The sequence below is a fragment of the Cherax quadricarinatus genome, chromosome 5 (genome assembly GCF_038502225.1).
Source record: "Cherax quadricarinatus isolate ZL_2023a chromosome 5, ASM3850222v1, whole genome shotgun sequence".
Classification (NCBI taxonomy): domain Eukaryota; kingdom Metazoa; phylum Arthropoda; class Malacostraca; order Decapoda; family Parastacidae; genus Cherax; species Cherax quadricarinatus.
The window spans coordinates 56,949,017-56,964,696 of record NC_091296.1 but is presented as its reverse complement, the minus strand read 5'-3'; the positions used below and the strand labels follow the sequence as shown (position 1 = coordinate 56,964,696).

The 15,680-nt window shown below is 43.5% G+C and overlaps 1 protein-coding gene across 2 annotated transcripts in view; it reads right to left on the bottom strand.

The window, feature by feature from the left end:
- The window catches only part of LOC128685053 (uncharacterized), a 39,220-nt gene that overhangs the window by 2,988 nt on the left and 20,552 nt on the right, over nucleotides 1-15,680 (bottom strand). For both annotated transcript variants that reach the window (XM_070102593.1, XM_070102598.1), the window contains exon 3: nucleotides 528-751. In XM_070102593.1, the coding sequence (XP_069958694.1) occupies nucleotides 528-751 (224 nt within the window). The remainder of the gene's footprint in view (nucleotides 1-527; nucleotides 752-15,680) is intronic.

The window sequence follows — 15,680 nt, the reverse complement described above, 5'->3', positions numbered from 1 at the left end:
TGCCCTCCTGGTCCAAGACCATGCCCTCCTGGTCCAAGACCATGCCCTCCTGGTCCAAGACCAGGCCCTCCTGGTCCAAGACCAGGCCTCCTGGTCCAAGACCATGCCCTACTGGTCCAAGACCATGCCCTCCTGGTCCAAGACCTTGCCCTCCTGGTCCAAGACCAGGCCCTCCTGGTTGATCAGGTAATGACTCTAGGAACTAATCCAGTTCCCTCTTGAAGGTAGCTAAGGATTGGTAATTTTCCTTATGCACCGTGGGAAGACACTGAAGAGCCATGGTCCCCTTACACTTACTGAGTGTGAGGGTGTATCTAGTATCAGGTATCTGGTGTTAAGTATACGTACTTGGCGTGAGGACCGTATGAGGGTATATCTAGTGTGAGGTATCTGCAATTAGGTATACCTGGCGTGAGGTGAGAGGGCATACCTGGCGTGAGGTGTAAGGGTATACGTAGCGTGAGGTGTAAGGGTATACCTGGTGTAAGTTGCGAGGGTATACCTGGCGTGGGGTGTGAGGGGTATACCTGGCAGCATTGATGATCATCCTGCCAGCGGTGAGGAGGTCATGAGCCTTGTAGTGTTGAAGGCAGGAGAGGCGGTTGAGACAGTCGTAGTGCTGGACACCATCACTCACAAGGTAGGTGGTGATGAAGAGGGCATCATTACTATCCACCCATGGCTCTTCATTACCCACTGACCGACCCACACCCAAGCCAAACCCACCACCCAGCACGAACAACACCAGCATCTGTGTCAAAGACAAAGATTTTCTTTGGATTAAGAACATAAGAATGAAGGAACACTACAATAGGTCTACTGGTCTCTACTTAGTAGGTCCTTATAATTTACAATTCTCTCACGAAGCTACCCAACGAATTAAGTTTGAACTGCCCTAATAACCGATGTAACCCAGGATGACACAATAAAGACACTGGCTTATTTCCAGTGGGGTCTTTCAAGTGTCTATCCCAGGATCTAACCCACAAAAGGTACCTACGTACTGCTAGGTGAAGTTCGGAAATTGGGAAGGGTCGAGGGGTGTCAGCAGGTGTAAGGAAACATGCGTCACACCACCCTAGTGGACCTGTGGAAAATATTTTAATTTTCCGAAACTATAGTGCCTAATAGATGTTTAATGTGTCGATATGAGTCAAAAATGTATTTGACAATAGGATAGAACCAAGAGTTCCCTTTGCGCATGCGCGGATGTGCGGGGGTAGAGGTCGACTCGGGGCATGGGGGAGGCGGGAGTTTTTTGAATGTAGTGAGGAGGCTGGGAAAGCATGGAACCAGGAAATTGGCGTTCACGGCGGCCTAAGGATTAATATAGGCCTCATTTCATAGTAGGAAGTGTAGTAAGTGTTCCTGGAGGGAACGTGATTTACGGGACCACCGTAATAAAGTGGTAAAATGAGTGAATAATGGTAGGACCGGGTGACTGGCGCGTCACCATGGACTGTGTCCCGGGGAAAATTACCCTTGGTTTAATCATCACTCATCGGTCTCAGATCTTAATGGAGTGATCTCTAATGTGTATAAAAATTATGAGACATTAAATCGTCTTGTGAATTGTAATGTAATTAATGATAATAATGCTAAGTCAAGAGAATGCGTGAAGTGAAATAAGTCGCCTTGCTCCGAGTGAACACGTTAGACCTCGTTGTTCCCGGGACGAGGAAAGTGAATTTCATTGAGTCACGACTTCTAAACCGGGACAAACCAACGGATACCTCGTCCTGCTGGAATGAGAACCGTGTCGGTGTAGCAGGACATCGAAATGAGATGGTGAATGGAGGAAATAAGGAATATCAATCACCCACAGTTAAGTAACCCTTCTAGTTATAGCAGACTGATACTGGCCAGTTAGGTATGTAGTAATTGGATAGGTTATGGGTGATCCAGCTACATCAAGTAGCCACCAGAGAATATCTGGTAAGTGGAGAGATTATGTACAAGTGCTTTTCCTTGATGGATATATCCATGTGTGACCTACCCCCCCCCCTTCATTCAGTTACACTAATATAATCTATACAGTCCACAATTAATTAGCACCGTACTTGTGGGTGCTATCCAATCCATACTGGTCTCGGATAGATATGGATAAGATTGTGAGGTCGAAGGAACCACCTGCCGTGACCAGGGGTGGTTAAGTTTTCTCACATGTCTACACGGGGTGACTACGGTAAACAATATGGTTGTCTCCCAATGAGATTACTTGTATGTATATAATGTTGATGTACATACAGGTAATCACCCCTAGAAAATTTTCCACAGGACCCACGTAATAATATTTGGGCCCATTCTCAATAATCATATCCCTCAAGGGAGGTATCCTTGGTGCTGATGATGGGCTCTTGATCTAAGGAATTTGATTTGTGCACCAATGTCTCCCATTCCATCAAGCGTTGTATGACTCCCTTTGAGTAATCACAAGAGTTTTTTATATTTACAATGAATAACCTTCATCCCAGAACGAAAGAAATAAATACAGATGGATCACAAATCCTTAACAATAATAATCCCTTAGTGATACCTGCACTGGGGATTCCTCGTTTCCATTTCAAAATAGAATGGAGACTATCCAAAGAGGTTCCTGTCTTCATAGCCGAACTGCGAAGAATTTATCAGGCCCTTGTACTAACTGACACACTGCCAGATCAATTATATAGTAAGTAGCTAATATAAAACTGCTATCCAATCTCATATCAGTCCAAAACCTGCCAAGAACTTGTATATCCCTGCCTCACCCTCCTACACGAACCCAACTCCTTAGGACGACATATCAGATTACTGAATCACAGTAATATGGCGAGTTAACCTGGAATTTACCTGGAGAGAATTCCGGGGGTCAACGCCCCCGCGGCCCGGTCTGTGACCAGGCCTCCTGGTGGATCAGAGCCTGATTAACCAGGCTGTTGCTGCTGACTGCACGCAAACCAACGTACGAGCCACAGTCCGGCTGGTCAGGAACCGACTTTAGGTTCTTGTCCAGTGCCAGCTTGAAGACTGCCAGGGGTCTGTTAGTAATCCCCCTTAAGTACGCTGGGAGGTAGTTGAACAGTCTCGGGCCCCTGACACTTATTGTATGGTCTCTTAACGTGCTAGTGACACCCCTGCTTTTCATTGGGGGATGTTGCATCGTCTGCCAAGTCTTTTGCTTTCGTAGTGAGTGATTTTCGTGTGCAAGTTCGGTACTAGTCCCTCTAGGATTTTCCAGGTGTATATAATCACGTATCTCTCCCGCCTGCGTTCCAGGGAATACAGGTTTAGGAACCTCAAGCGCTCCCAGTAATTGAGGTGTTTTATCTCCGTTATGCGCGCCGTGAAGGTTCTCTGTACATTTTCTAGGTCAGCAATTTCACCTGCCTTGAAAGGTGCTGTTAGTGTGCAGCAATATTCCAGCCTAGATAAAACAAGTGACCTGAAGAGCGTCATCATGGGCTTGGCCTCCCTAGTTTTGAAGGTTCTCATTATCCATCCTGTCACTGTCCACTTGCTACATCACTGCCATTTGCACATACAATATGTAAAGGTACACTGAAAACTATCACAAGTAAATCCCCTGAAATCTGGAAAGCGTCATGCTCACCAACATGCATGGAACTATTACAAGAAGTTGTTATGAGTGGAAACCTACATGGTATAAAACAAGACTAAGACAGTAATAGCCAAACAAAGGCTGGGATACACTAAGCTAGCAGAAATTATATAAATGAAAACTGCACTCTATTACAGTGTTCTAGAAACAATATAACATTTTCTTTTCGACTGTTATCGATATTACAGTGCAAGAATCTTCTCCAAACATGAATTTGTCAATATTAATCTTGTCGCTACACACATACAGCAGAATATACCTAAAGCACTAACCCAATTCCTACATACAAATAGCGCACAAAATGAGTGATAAAGGAATAACAGGAAAAGTTGGTAGATGGATCTATAATTTTCTAACAAATAGAACACAAAGAGTAGTAGTAGTAAACAGAGTAAAGTCTGAGGCGACTACAGTGACAATCTCTGTTCCACAAGGCACAGTACTCGCTCCCATCTTGTTCCTCATCCTCATATCTGACATAGACAGAGCTGTAAGCCACAACACCGTGTCTTCCTTTGCAGATGACACCCGAATCTGTATGACAGTGTCCTCCACTGAAGACATTGCAAGACTCCAGGCGGACATCAACCAAATTTTAAATGGGCCGTAGAAAACAATATGAAGTTCAATGATGAGAAATTTCAATTACGTCGATATGAAAAACACGAGGAAATTAAGACTATATAGAAGTACAAAACAAATTCCAATTACACAATAGAGCGAAAAACTAATGTAAAAGACCTGGGAGTGATAATGTCAGAGGATCTCACTTTCAAAGACCAAAACATTGTATCAATTACATCAGCCAGAAAAAAATGACCTTCAAAACTAAGGAAACCAAGCCCATGATGACACTCTCCAGGTAGCTTATTCTATCTAGGCTGGAATATTGCTGCACACTAACAGCGCCTTTCAAGACAGGTGAAATTGCTGACCTAGAAAATATACAGAGAACCTTCACTGCGCGCATAAGTGCGATAAAACACCAAAATTACTGGGAATCGTTGAAGTTCCTCGCCTTGTACTCCAAAGAATGTAGGCGAGAGAGATCATGATTATATACACTTGGAAAATCTTGGAGGGATTAGTACCAAATTTGCACACGAAAATCACTCTCTATGAGACCCACATAAAGGATCACTTGGACAACGAAATATGGATCCCAGGTTACAACCTATACAGATGCGACAGAGTGAACAGGCAAAAAGGGGGGGTTGGCCTGTACATTGCAGAGTCACTTGTTTGCACAGAACTGCTAAATGCCTCAAATGATATAGTGGAAGTTTTAGCAGTAAAGATCGAGAACCAAAACCTAGTCATTGTGGTAGTCTACAAGCCTCCGGATGCAACATCCCAGCAATTCCAGGAACAGCTGTTAAAAATTGACCACTGTCTGGAAAATCTGCCAGCTCCTGCACCCAACATCTTGCTCCTGGGAGATTTCAACTTAAGGCACCTAAAATGGAGGAATATAGCAAATAATATTGTTGCAGTAATAACACCAGGAAGCAGCTCTGATGAAAACTCACACTCACACGAGCTTTTAAATCTCTGCACAAAATTCAATTTAAACCAGCAAATAATAGAGCCTACTAGACTGGAGAATACACTAGACCTCATCTTCACTAACAATGATGATCTGATAAGAAATGTCACCATATCAAAAACAATATACTCAGATCACAACATAATTGAGGTTCAGACATGTATGCGCGGAGCCCCAGACCGACATAATGAGATTAGTCACGAGGGAGCATTCACCAAATTCAACTTCAATAACAAAAACATAAAGTGGGACCAAGTAAACCAAGTCCTAACCGATATAAGCTGGGAAGATATACTAAGCAACACAGACCCCAACTTATGCCTAGAACAGATTAACTCGGTGGCACTCGATGTATGCACAAGACTTATTCCTCTAAGAAAAAGGAGGAGTAGATGTAAAATAGAAAGAGACAGGCGCTCCCTTTACAGGCGACGGAAAAGAATAACAGAGCGGCTAAAAGAGGTCAATATATCTGAAATGCGTAGGGAGACACTGGTCAGAGAAATAGCAAGCATCGAACTTAAGCTAAAGCAATCTTATAGGAGTCAGGAATCGCGGGAAGAACTAAAAACCATAAATGAAATCGAAAGAAACCCAAAGTATTTCTTCTCCGATGCCAAATCAAAGTCGAGAACAACGTCCAGTATTGGGCCCCTACTTAAACAAGATGGGTCCTACACAGATGACAGCAAGGAAATGAGCGAGTTACTCAAGTCCCAATATGACTCAGTTTTTAGCAAGCCACTAACCAGTCTGAGAGTCGAAGATAAAAATGATTTTTTTATGAGAGAGCCACAGAATTTGGTTAACACAAGCCTATCTGATGTTATCCTGACGCCAAATGACTTCGAACAGGCGATAAATGACATGCCCATGCACTCTGCCCCAGGGCCAGACTCATGGAACTCCGTGTTCATAAAAACTGCAAGAAGCCCCTATCACGTGCTTTTACCATCCTATGGAGAGGGAGCATGGACACGGGGGTCGTCCCACAGTTACTAAAAACAACAGACATAGCCCCACTCCACAAAGGGGGCAGTAAAGCAACAGCAAAGAACTACAGACCGATAGTACTAACATCCCATATCATAAAAATCTTTGAAAGGGTCCTAAGAAGCAAGATCACCACCCATCTAGAAACCCATCAATTACACAACCCAGGCCAACATGGGTTTAGAACAGGTCGCTCCTGTCTGTCTCAACTATTGGATCACTACGACAAGGTCCTAGATGCACTAGAAGACAAAAATAATGCAGATGTAATATATACAGACTTTGCAAAAGCCTTCGACAAGTGTGACCATGGCGTAATAGCGCACAAAATGCGTGCTAAAGGAATAACAGGAAAAGTCGGTCGATGGATCTATAATTTCCAGGTAAACTCCAGGTAAACAGAGAGTAGTAGTCAACAGAGTAAAGTCCGAGGCAGCTACGGTAAAAAGCTCTGTTCCACAAGGCACAGTACTCGCTCCCATCTTGTTCCTCATCCTCATATCTGACATAGACAAGGATGTCAGCCACAGCACCGTGTCTTTTTTTGCAGATGGCACCCGAATCTGCATGAGAGTGTCTTCCATTGCAGACACTGCAAGGCTCCAGGGGGACATCAACCAAATCTTTCAATGGGCTGCAGAAAACAATATGAAGTTCAACGATGAGAAATTTCAATTACTCAGATATGGTAAACACGAGGAAATTAAATCTTCATCAGAGTACAAAACAAATTCTGGCCACAATATAGAGCGAAACACCAACGTCAAAGACCTGGGAGTGATCATGTCGGAGGATCTCACCTTCAGGGACCATAACATTGTATCAATCGCATCTGCTAGAAAAATGACAGGATGGATAATGAGAACCTTCAAAACTAGGGATGCCAAGCCCATGATGACACTCTTCAGGTCACTTGTTCTGTCTAGGTTGGAATATTGCTGCACACTAGGCAGGTGAAATTGCTGACCTAGAAAATGTACAGAGAACCTTCACGGCGCGCATAACGGAGATAAAACACCTCAATTACTGGGAGCGCTTGAGGTTCCTAAACATGTATTCCCTGGAACGCAGGCGGGAGAGATACATGATTATATACACCTGGAAAATCCTAGAGGGACTAGTACCGAACTTGCACACGAAAATCACTCACTACGAAAGCAAAAGACTTGGCAGACGATGCAACATCCCCCCAATGAAAAGCAGGGGTGTCACTAGCACGTTAAGAGACCATACAATAAGTGTCAGGGGCCCGAGACTGTTCAACTGCCTCCCAGCATACATAAGGGGGATTACCAACAGACCCCTGGCAGTCTTCAAGCTGGCACTGGACAAGCACATAAATTCGGTTCCTGACTAGCCGGGCTGTGGCTCGTACTTTGGTTTGCGTGCAGCCAGCAGTAACAGCCTGGTTGATCAGGTTCTGATCCACCAGGAGGCCTGGTCACAGACCGGGCCGCGGGGGCGTTGACCCCCGGAACTCTCTCCAGGTAAACTCCAGGTATGAAAGCAATAAACTCGACAGACGATGCAACATCCCCCCAATGAAAAGCAGGGGTGCCAATAGCACGATAAAAGACAACACAATAAGTGTCAGGGGCCCAAGACTGTTCAACTGCCTCCCAGCTGTCTTCAAGAAGGCTTTGGACAGGCACCTAAAGTCAGAACCTGACCAATTGGGCTGTGGTTCGTATGTCGGTTTACGTGTGGCCAACAGTAACAGCCTGGTTGATCAGGCCATGATCCACCACGAGGCCTAGTCACAGACCGGGCCGCGGGGGCGTTGACCCCCGAAACCCTCCCCAGGTATAAAAACCCTCTCCCCCCCAAAAAAAAAAATCTGACCAATATCTAAACACCAACAATATAATTGTTTATACAATCAAACGAGGCGAGAGGAACACCAGGACGTTAATTCCAAATAACAACTGCAGTGACAACAGACACCACTAAGCTTAGTTTTAGTTAGTTTAATATGTTTATTATGCACCCCATACCCATCCTGTGGGCGGTAGTCAAAAGATTACAGAGGTACATAATGGGTCCAGGGACTGGACTCCAAAGTTTTGATAGCTGAGCAAGTTACAGAGGTAATGAACTCACAATTTACAAAGTTAATGAACTCACAATTTACAAAGGCAATGAACTTTAGGTAGGTCTGGTCACAATCATGACAAGTTACAAAAGTATTTACAGATTACAGAGGTACGTAATAGGTCCAGGGACTGGGACCACAAAGTTTTGATAGCTGAACTAGGTACAAAGGTAATGAGCTCACAAGTTACAAAGGTAATGAATTCTGTAAGAATGGTTACTTACGTTTATACATGGCTACAATCATGAACAAATTATAGAGTAATGAGCAATTCACACTTCCACACCCGGTCACAACTGTAATGAGTTATTGGTGCAAGTATTGATTGTTGAGTCTCTCTCTCTCTCTCTCTCACACACACACACACACACACACACACACACACACACACACACACACACACACACACACACACACACATACACACACATACACACACACACACACACACACAGGAATGAGGAACTTCCTGAATGAGGTTCAGTGGGACAGAGAACTGGCAGGGAAGCCAGTTAATGAGATGATGGAATATATAGCAACAATGTGCAAGGAGGCTGAGGAGAGGTATGTACCCAAGGGAAACAGGAATAATGAAAAAGCCAGGATGAGCCCATGGTTTACCCAAAGATGCAAGGAGGCAAAAACCAAGTGTGCTAGGGAATGGAAGAAATATAGAAGGCAAAGGACCCAGGAGAATAAGGAGAGCAGTCGTAGAGCCAGAAACGAATATGCACAGATAAGAAGGGAAGCCCAGCGTCAATATGAAAACGACATAGTAGCAAAAGCCAAATCTGACCCAAAGCTGTTATACAGCCACATCAGGAAGAAAACAACCGTCAAGGACCAGGTAATCAGGCTAAGGAAGGAAGGAGGAGAGACAACAAGAAATGACCGTGAAGTATGTGAGGAACTCAACAAGAGATTCAAAGAAGTGTTCACAGAGGAGACAGAAGGGGCTCCAGAAAGACCGAGAGGTGGGGTACACCACCATGTGCTGGACACAGTACACACAACCGAGGAAGAAGTGAAGAGGCTTCTGAGTGAGCTAGATACCTCAAAGGCAATGGGGCCAGATAACATCTCTCCATGGGTCCTGAGAGAGGGAGCAGAGGCGCTATGTGTACCCCTAACAACAATATTCAATACATCTATCGAAACAGGGAGATTGCCTGAGGCATGGAAAACAGCAAATGTGGTCCCAATCTTTAAAAGAGGAGACAGACATGAAGCACTAAACTACAGACCAGTGTCACTGACATGTATAGCATGCAAAATCATGGAAAAGATTGTCAGGAGAAGAATGGTGGAACATCTAGAAAGGAATGATCTCATCACCAGCAGACAACATGGTTTCAGAGACGGGAAATCCTGTGTCACAAACCTACTGGAGTTCTATGACATGGTGACAGCAGTAAGACAAGAGAGAGAGGGGTGGGTGGATTGCATTTTCTTGGACTGCAAGAAGGCGTTTGACACAGTACCACACAAGAGTTAGTGCAAAAACTGGAGGAGCAAGCAGGGATAACAAGGAAGGCACTGCAATGGATCAGGGAATACTTGTCAGGAAGACAGCAGCGAGTAATGGTACGTGGCGAGGTGTCAGAGTGGGCACCTGTGACCAGCGGGGTCCCACAGGGGTCAGTCCTAGGACCAGTGCTGTTTCTGGTATTTGTGAACATGACGGAAGGAATAAACTCCGAGGTGTCCCTGTTTGCAGATGACGTGAAGTTGATGAGAAGAGTTCAGTCGATCGAAGACCAGGAAGAACTACAAAGGGATCTGGATAGGCTGCAGACCTGGTCCAGCAACTGGCTCCTGGAGTTCAATCCCACCAAGTGCAAAGTCATGAGGATTGGGGAAGGGCAAAGAAGACCGCAGACGGAGTACAGTTTAGGGGGCCAGAGACTACAAACATCACTCAAGGAAAAAGATCTTGGGGTGAGTATAACACCAGGCACATCTCCTGAAGCGCACATCAACCAAATAACTGCTGCAGCATATGGGCGCCTGGCAAACCTCAGAACAGCATTCCGACATCTTAATAAGGAATCGTTCAGGACCCTGTACACCGTGTATGTTAGGCCCATATTGGAGTATGCGGCACCAGTTTGGAACCCACACCTAGCCAAGCATGTAAAGAAACTAGAGAAAGTGCAAAGGTTTGCAACAAGACTAGTCCCAGAGTTAAGAGGTATGTCCTATGAGGAGAGGTTAAGGGAAATCAACCTGACGACACTGGAGGACAGGAGAGATAGGGGGGACATGATAACGACTTACAAAATACTGAGAGGAATTGACAAGGTGGACAAAGACAGGATGTTCCAGAGACTGGACACAGTAACAAGGGGACACAGTTGGAAGCTGAAGACACAGATGAATCACAGGGATGTTAGGAAGTATTTCTTCAGCCACAGAGTAGTCAGGAAGTGGAATAGTTTGGGAAGCGATGTAGTGGAGGCAGGATCCATACATAGCTTTAAGCAGAGGTACGATAAAGCTCATGGTTCAGGGAGAGTGACCTAGTAGCGACCAGTGAAGAGGCGGGGCCAGGAGCTTGGACTCGACCCCTGCAACCTCAACTAGGTGAGTACAACTAGGTGAGTACAGTGATAATACCTGTGGAGAGCCTCAATTCCCAGGAATTTTGACCTTAATGGAAATTGATGGCTGGAATGTAATATAATATTTTTGTCCTTTCTCGGAGTCTGGATTCTAATTATCTCTGCTCTTATTCTACCCTCCCCTCACTTGGATCCTAAATTCCTGTTGTCAGATCAAGTTGCAAACCCTCGTCGACTTCCAAATGAACTGATATTGGCTGAGTGGATTGGCCAAGGGACTCCACCATCATATACTATCTACTCTCGTGCAGCGCTTAACAGGAGTTACAAAATAGCCTTGTATAAACCACCTCACCGTAGATGCTACAAGTGTCAGCGCTGGGGTCACATTGCTTGGAAATGCCCATTTAAGTCACACTGGTGTGCAGTGTGTGCCAAGGCCCATCCTTCTCACCAGTGCTATGATATGATCAAGAAACACCAGACCGTTGCATTACAATGTATCAATTGTAAGATTCCAGGAGTCACAGCTGCTCATGCTGACTGCAGAGTGAAAGCTGCTCACATCGCCAGCCGCAGGGCTCCCGCCTCACCCATCACCCCCATGATGAGGCAGAAGGCCTACCAGATACTGCATGTCTGAATACTGACCCATGCCTGATTTCAGACAATATAGTTGAGCGAGTCACTCTGGGAGTACATCAACAGAGCACGACCACGTCTGCTATCAACACTAGTAATGCTGCTGGTGTTGACACCACCTGTCTGGCTGAGTCAGCTGTCAGTCAGCCACCTGGCTCAGCTGACAGGGACTTCATACCTCCAGATGAAGCTAGGCTTGTTGGGGTGGTACACAACATGCAACTGCGCATAACAGTACTGGAGAAGCAACAGTGGTGTTTGAAACAACTTGAGCACCACGAGGAAAAACTTACAGAGGTTGCAAATGAGTACATCAACCCACAGATTGTCAGCCATTATGAAAATGAGTGTGGTGATGATGAACAACCTGATGATTGCAGTGGTGTTAATTACAAAAATGATGAATCTGATAGTGGTGTTTACAATCACAGTGAAGATGATAAGGGCAGTGAAGACCACCATGATAGTCAACCTGATGAGTGTAATGTATTGATAGATACTGAGTGTGGAGATGACCCGGTTGTTGATAATGGTGTATGTATCACTGGTCATAATGATGAGGGAAGTGGTACATGTGATGATAGTGATGAGTGTAATAAAAGTGGAGAGGTGAGTGCGAGGGAGTGTCACCTTCCTTACATTCACAGACAAAGAACGCCGTGACCTCTGTAAACAAAGACTCCCAAGAGGTCTCCATAGTGGAAGTGCACTTAAGAGACTCATGGATAAGGATAATACTGATGATATTGATTATGTCTGTTTGTTATTTAGTAAGTTTTTTCATTTTGCTGAGAAGTTGAATTCTATCCCTGGACTTTTATAATGGCACCAAACTCGTATAAACTATCTATTTTAAGTTGGAATATTGCGTCACTTAGAAAAAGATTTTCTGACCATCATAAAGTAACTACTGAATTCAATTCAATTCAATTCAATTAAAATTCAAAGTTTATTCTCTATAAGGATTACAATGCTGAGTTTACAGAAATTTGGTTATTGTGTGGTTTACATGTAGTAAAATTGTGATTACAGAGTGTACCACTAGAACGCTTAGCATGGCTAGGCATTTCGGGCAGACTTAGTTTTATTCTTAATTGTAAAATATTACAAATTATGAGGTAAGTTGGTATTATGGCTAAGTGACTAAATACTAGTTTGTGAGTTTAGCAATGTGAATGCTTTTGTTTTGGCACAGTACATAGTTTCAGTATTGGAGTATCACAGGATTCATTATTTTAAGATTGAGGTTAATATTTCTGTTTATGGTCAAATGAGTGAGTGAGTGTAAGTGTGAACCACCAGGTGGTATTCGTGTAGTTAGTTGATGGGGTGTATCAGGGAGATAAGATGTTTTCTAATGGTAGTTTTGAAGGTGATGAATGTGTCTGCAGTTCTAGAGTTCTCAGGTAGGGTGTTCCAGATTTTAGGGCCTTTGACATACATTGAATTTTTGTAAAGGTTTAGTCGGACACGGGGAATGTCGTAGAGATGTTTGTGTCTGGTGTTATGCCATTGATATTGTGTGTCTACAAGAGTGCAGAGTCCCTGAAAAATCCCAACCCCCTAAATTGCCATCGTTTGTTGCATATAACCTCAAATCTACTAATTCTTGTGTTCTGTATATTAAAAAATCACTTCCCCATCAACTTCTTGCACATAAGAAAACAGAGGGGCTACAGTATCACGGTGTTAGGATTTATATTGGGAACTCTGCTCTCAACATATTTAACTTGTATGCTCCTGCTGATAAGTTTAATTACTTGGAGCTCCCAACTTGTGCTCAGTCTGAACCTACTCTCATTATTGGTGATTATAATGCAAGACACAAAAGAATTGGAAACTCTCAGTTTGGTAATCGTAATGGCAATCAACTGTTGTCACTCTTAAACAGTCATGATAATGTGCAAATTGTAGGTGACCTTGAACCCACACATATCTATGGAGGTGTCCTTGATCTGTGCCTGGGCTTCAACATTACTTTTGCCAGCTGTGAATCTTTCATTGTAACAGATATAGCGTCTGATCATTTCCCAAGGCTAACCTCTCTAGATATTGGTAATACTATTCTCCCTGGTGGGATATTCAAACGGAAACGTCTTAATGTTTCCCCTGATCAACATGATGACTTTGTTGCACATGTGACTGACTGGTATAATTCCTATGAGTGTACCTCTGTCGAGACTTTTAACAATGACCTTGTGAGCAGTATTCAGAACTTCTTAGAGCCGCCTCTGAAACCTCCTGCTACTCTAAATTCAAATGACTTCCATAATAATCATAAGTCTTATAAAAACCATACCTATTACAATGATTCTAAACTTCGAACATTGAAACGTACTGCTCGCAGACTAGGCCTAGCCTATAGAAACCATCGTACCCCTGAAATGCTGAGCCTCTTCCAAACTGCCCTTGCTGCTGCCAGAGAGCGTATGACAGAGCTGCGGCAAACAGACTGGGAACAATTTGTCAATGGTCTCAATGCTCACACCCCACTTAGCCGGGCATGGAGGGACATAAATAGAATTAAGGGTAACAGAACGGGCAGATCGCGCACCCTCATCCCTTGTAAAGGGCGAATGAGTTAGTGCTTGGGCTGCTACATCTAGCTATGACAGTCTTCCCAGTACCACACAGGCGAAATTAATGGACAAATATGATACAAGGGAGAGACTTGTTTGCTTTATGCTCAGCAAGGCAGATGACTGCAACATTCCTTTCACTAATTATGAACTTGATGCAGCACTAAGGGCAACTCCACGTCGCCTGGTGAGGATGGTATTACTTACAACGTACTCAGATTGCTGTGTCGAGTACCAGGTAATCCTTTACTTGAATTGTATAACACGAGTTATGTCACTGGGGAGCTCCCTAAATCATGTACCAATAGCCTCATTATTCCCATTCCGAAGCCCAGTCAACAAAACTCATTTCGCCCAATATCCCTTACTAGCTGCTTGTGTAAAACATTCGAAAGGATGATTCTTAATCGTCTTATGCACAGAATTAAGCAATTCTTGTCTCCCCGGTTGCATGGCTTCATGCAGGGAAGGAGTGTGCATCATTGCATTACCATCTTTCTCACTCTGCACACTGACTGCTCATACACTACCTTCCTTGACCTTAAATCCGCTTTTGATGTAGCCAACCGACATGTAATCATTAGTGAACTTGCCAGAATGGATGTTGGAGAATGGCTTCTCGGTATCAGGATCAATGCTTGTTATCATAAGATTTATAATGAATCTATAGTTAGAATTAAATTAAAAACAAAGTAAATATTCTAAAGCTATAAAATACCACCTGAATTATTTGGGAGTAAGATCTGATTTGTTATATATAATAAGTTGAGCAATATATTGTTCTATAAAAGATAGTTAAGGCCCTTGAACAATGATATAATTGAAATATACACTAATTGCACACACAATATAGTCACTAAGATATGAAAATAATCTTAGAGTAGGACTTATAATATAAAAATACAAATTAAAATGGTACTTGCAATTGCACTAGGGTCTGATATAAGTTGTTAACAAGAACAATTGCACTAGGGTCTGATATAGGTTGTTAACAAGAACAATTGCACTAGGGTGTGATATAGGTTGTTAACAAGAACAATTGCACTAGGGTCTGATATAGGTTGTTAACAAGAACAATTGCACTAGGGTGTGATATAGGTTGTTAACAAGAACAATTGCACTAGGGTGTGATATAGGTTGTTAACAAGAACAATTGCACTAGGGCGTGATATAGGTTGTTAACAAGAACAATTGCACTAGGGTCTGATATAGGTTGTTAACAAGAACAATTGCACTAGGGTCTGATATAGGTTGTTAACAAGAACAATTGCACTAGAGTGTGATATAGGTTGTTAACAAGAACAATTGCACTAGGGTCTGATATAGGTTGTTAACAAGAACAATTGCACTAGGGTCTGATATAGGTTGTTAACAAGAACAAGAGTATAACTAGATTTGTGATGAATGGTTTGAAAAACCGACAAGTTGAAGATTGAGACACTTATGCAGCATATGGGAATCTTTATTCAGGAAACGTTTCGCCACACAGTGGCTTCATCAGTCCAATACAAAGAGGAAGGCGTAAGGAGAGGAAGAGTATGAGGTAATCAGTCCCTCAACCTGGAGTCGATGTGTTCAGTCCATCAATCTTGTAGAATGTACAGCATAAGGCCGTAGACGTGGCTTATATACTGTAGTGAGGTGAGGTGAAGTGAAGACCTACTTC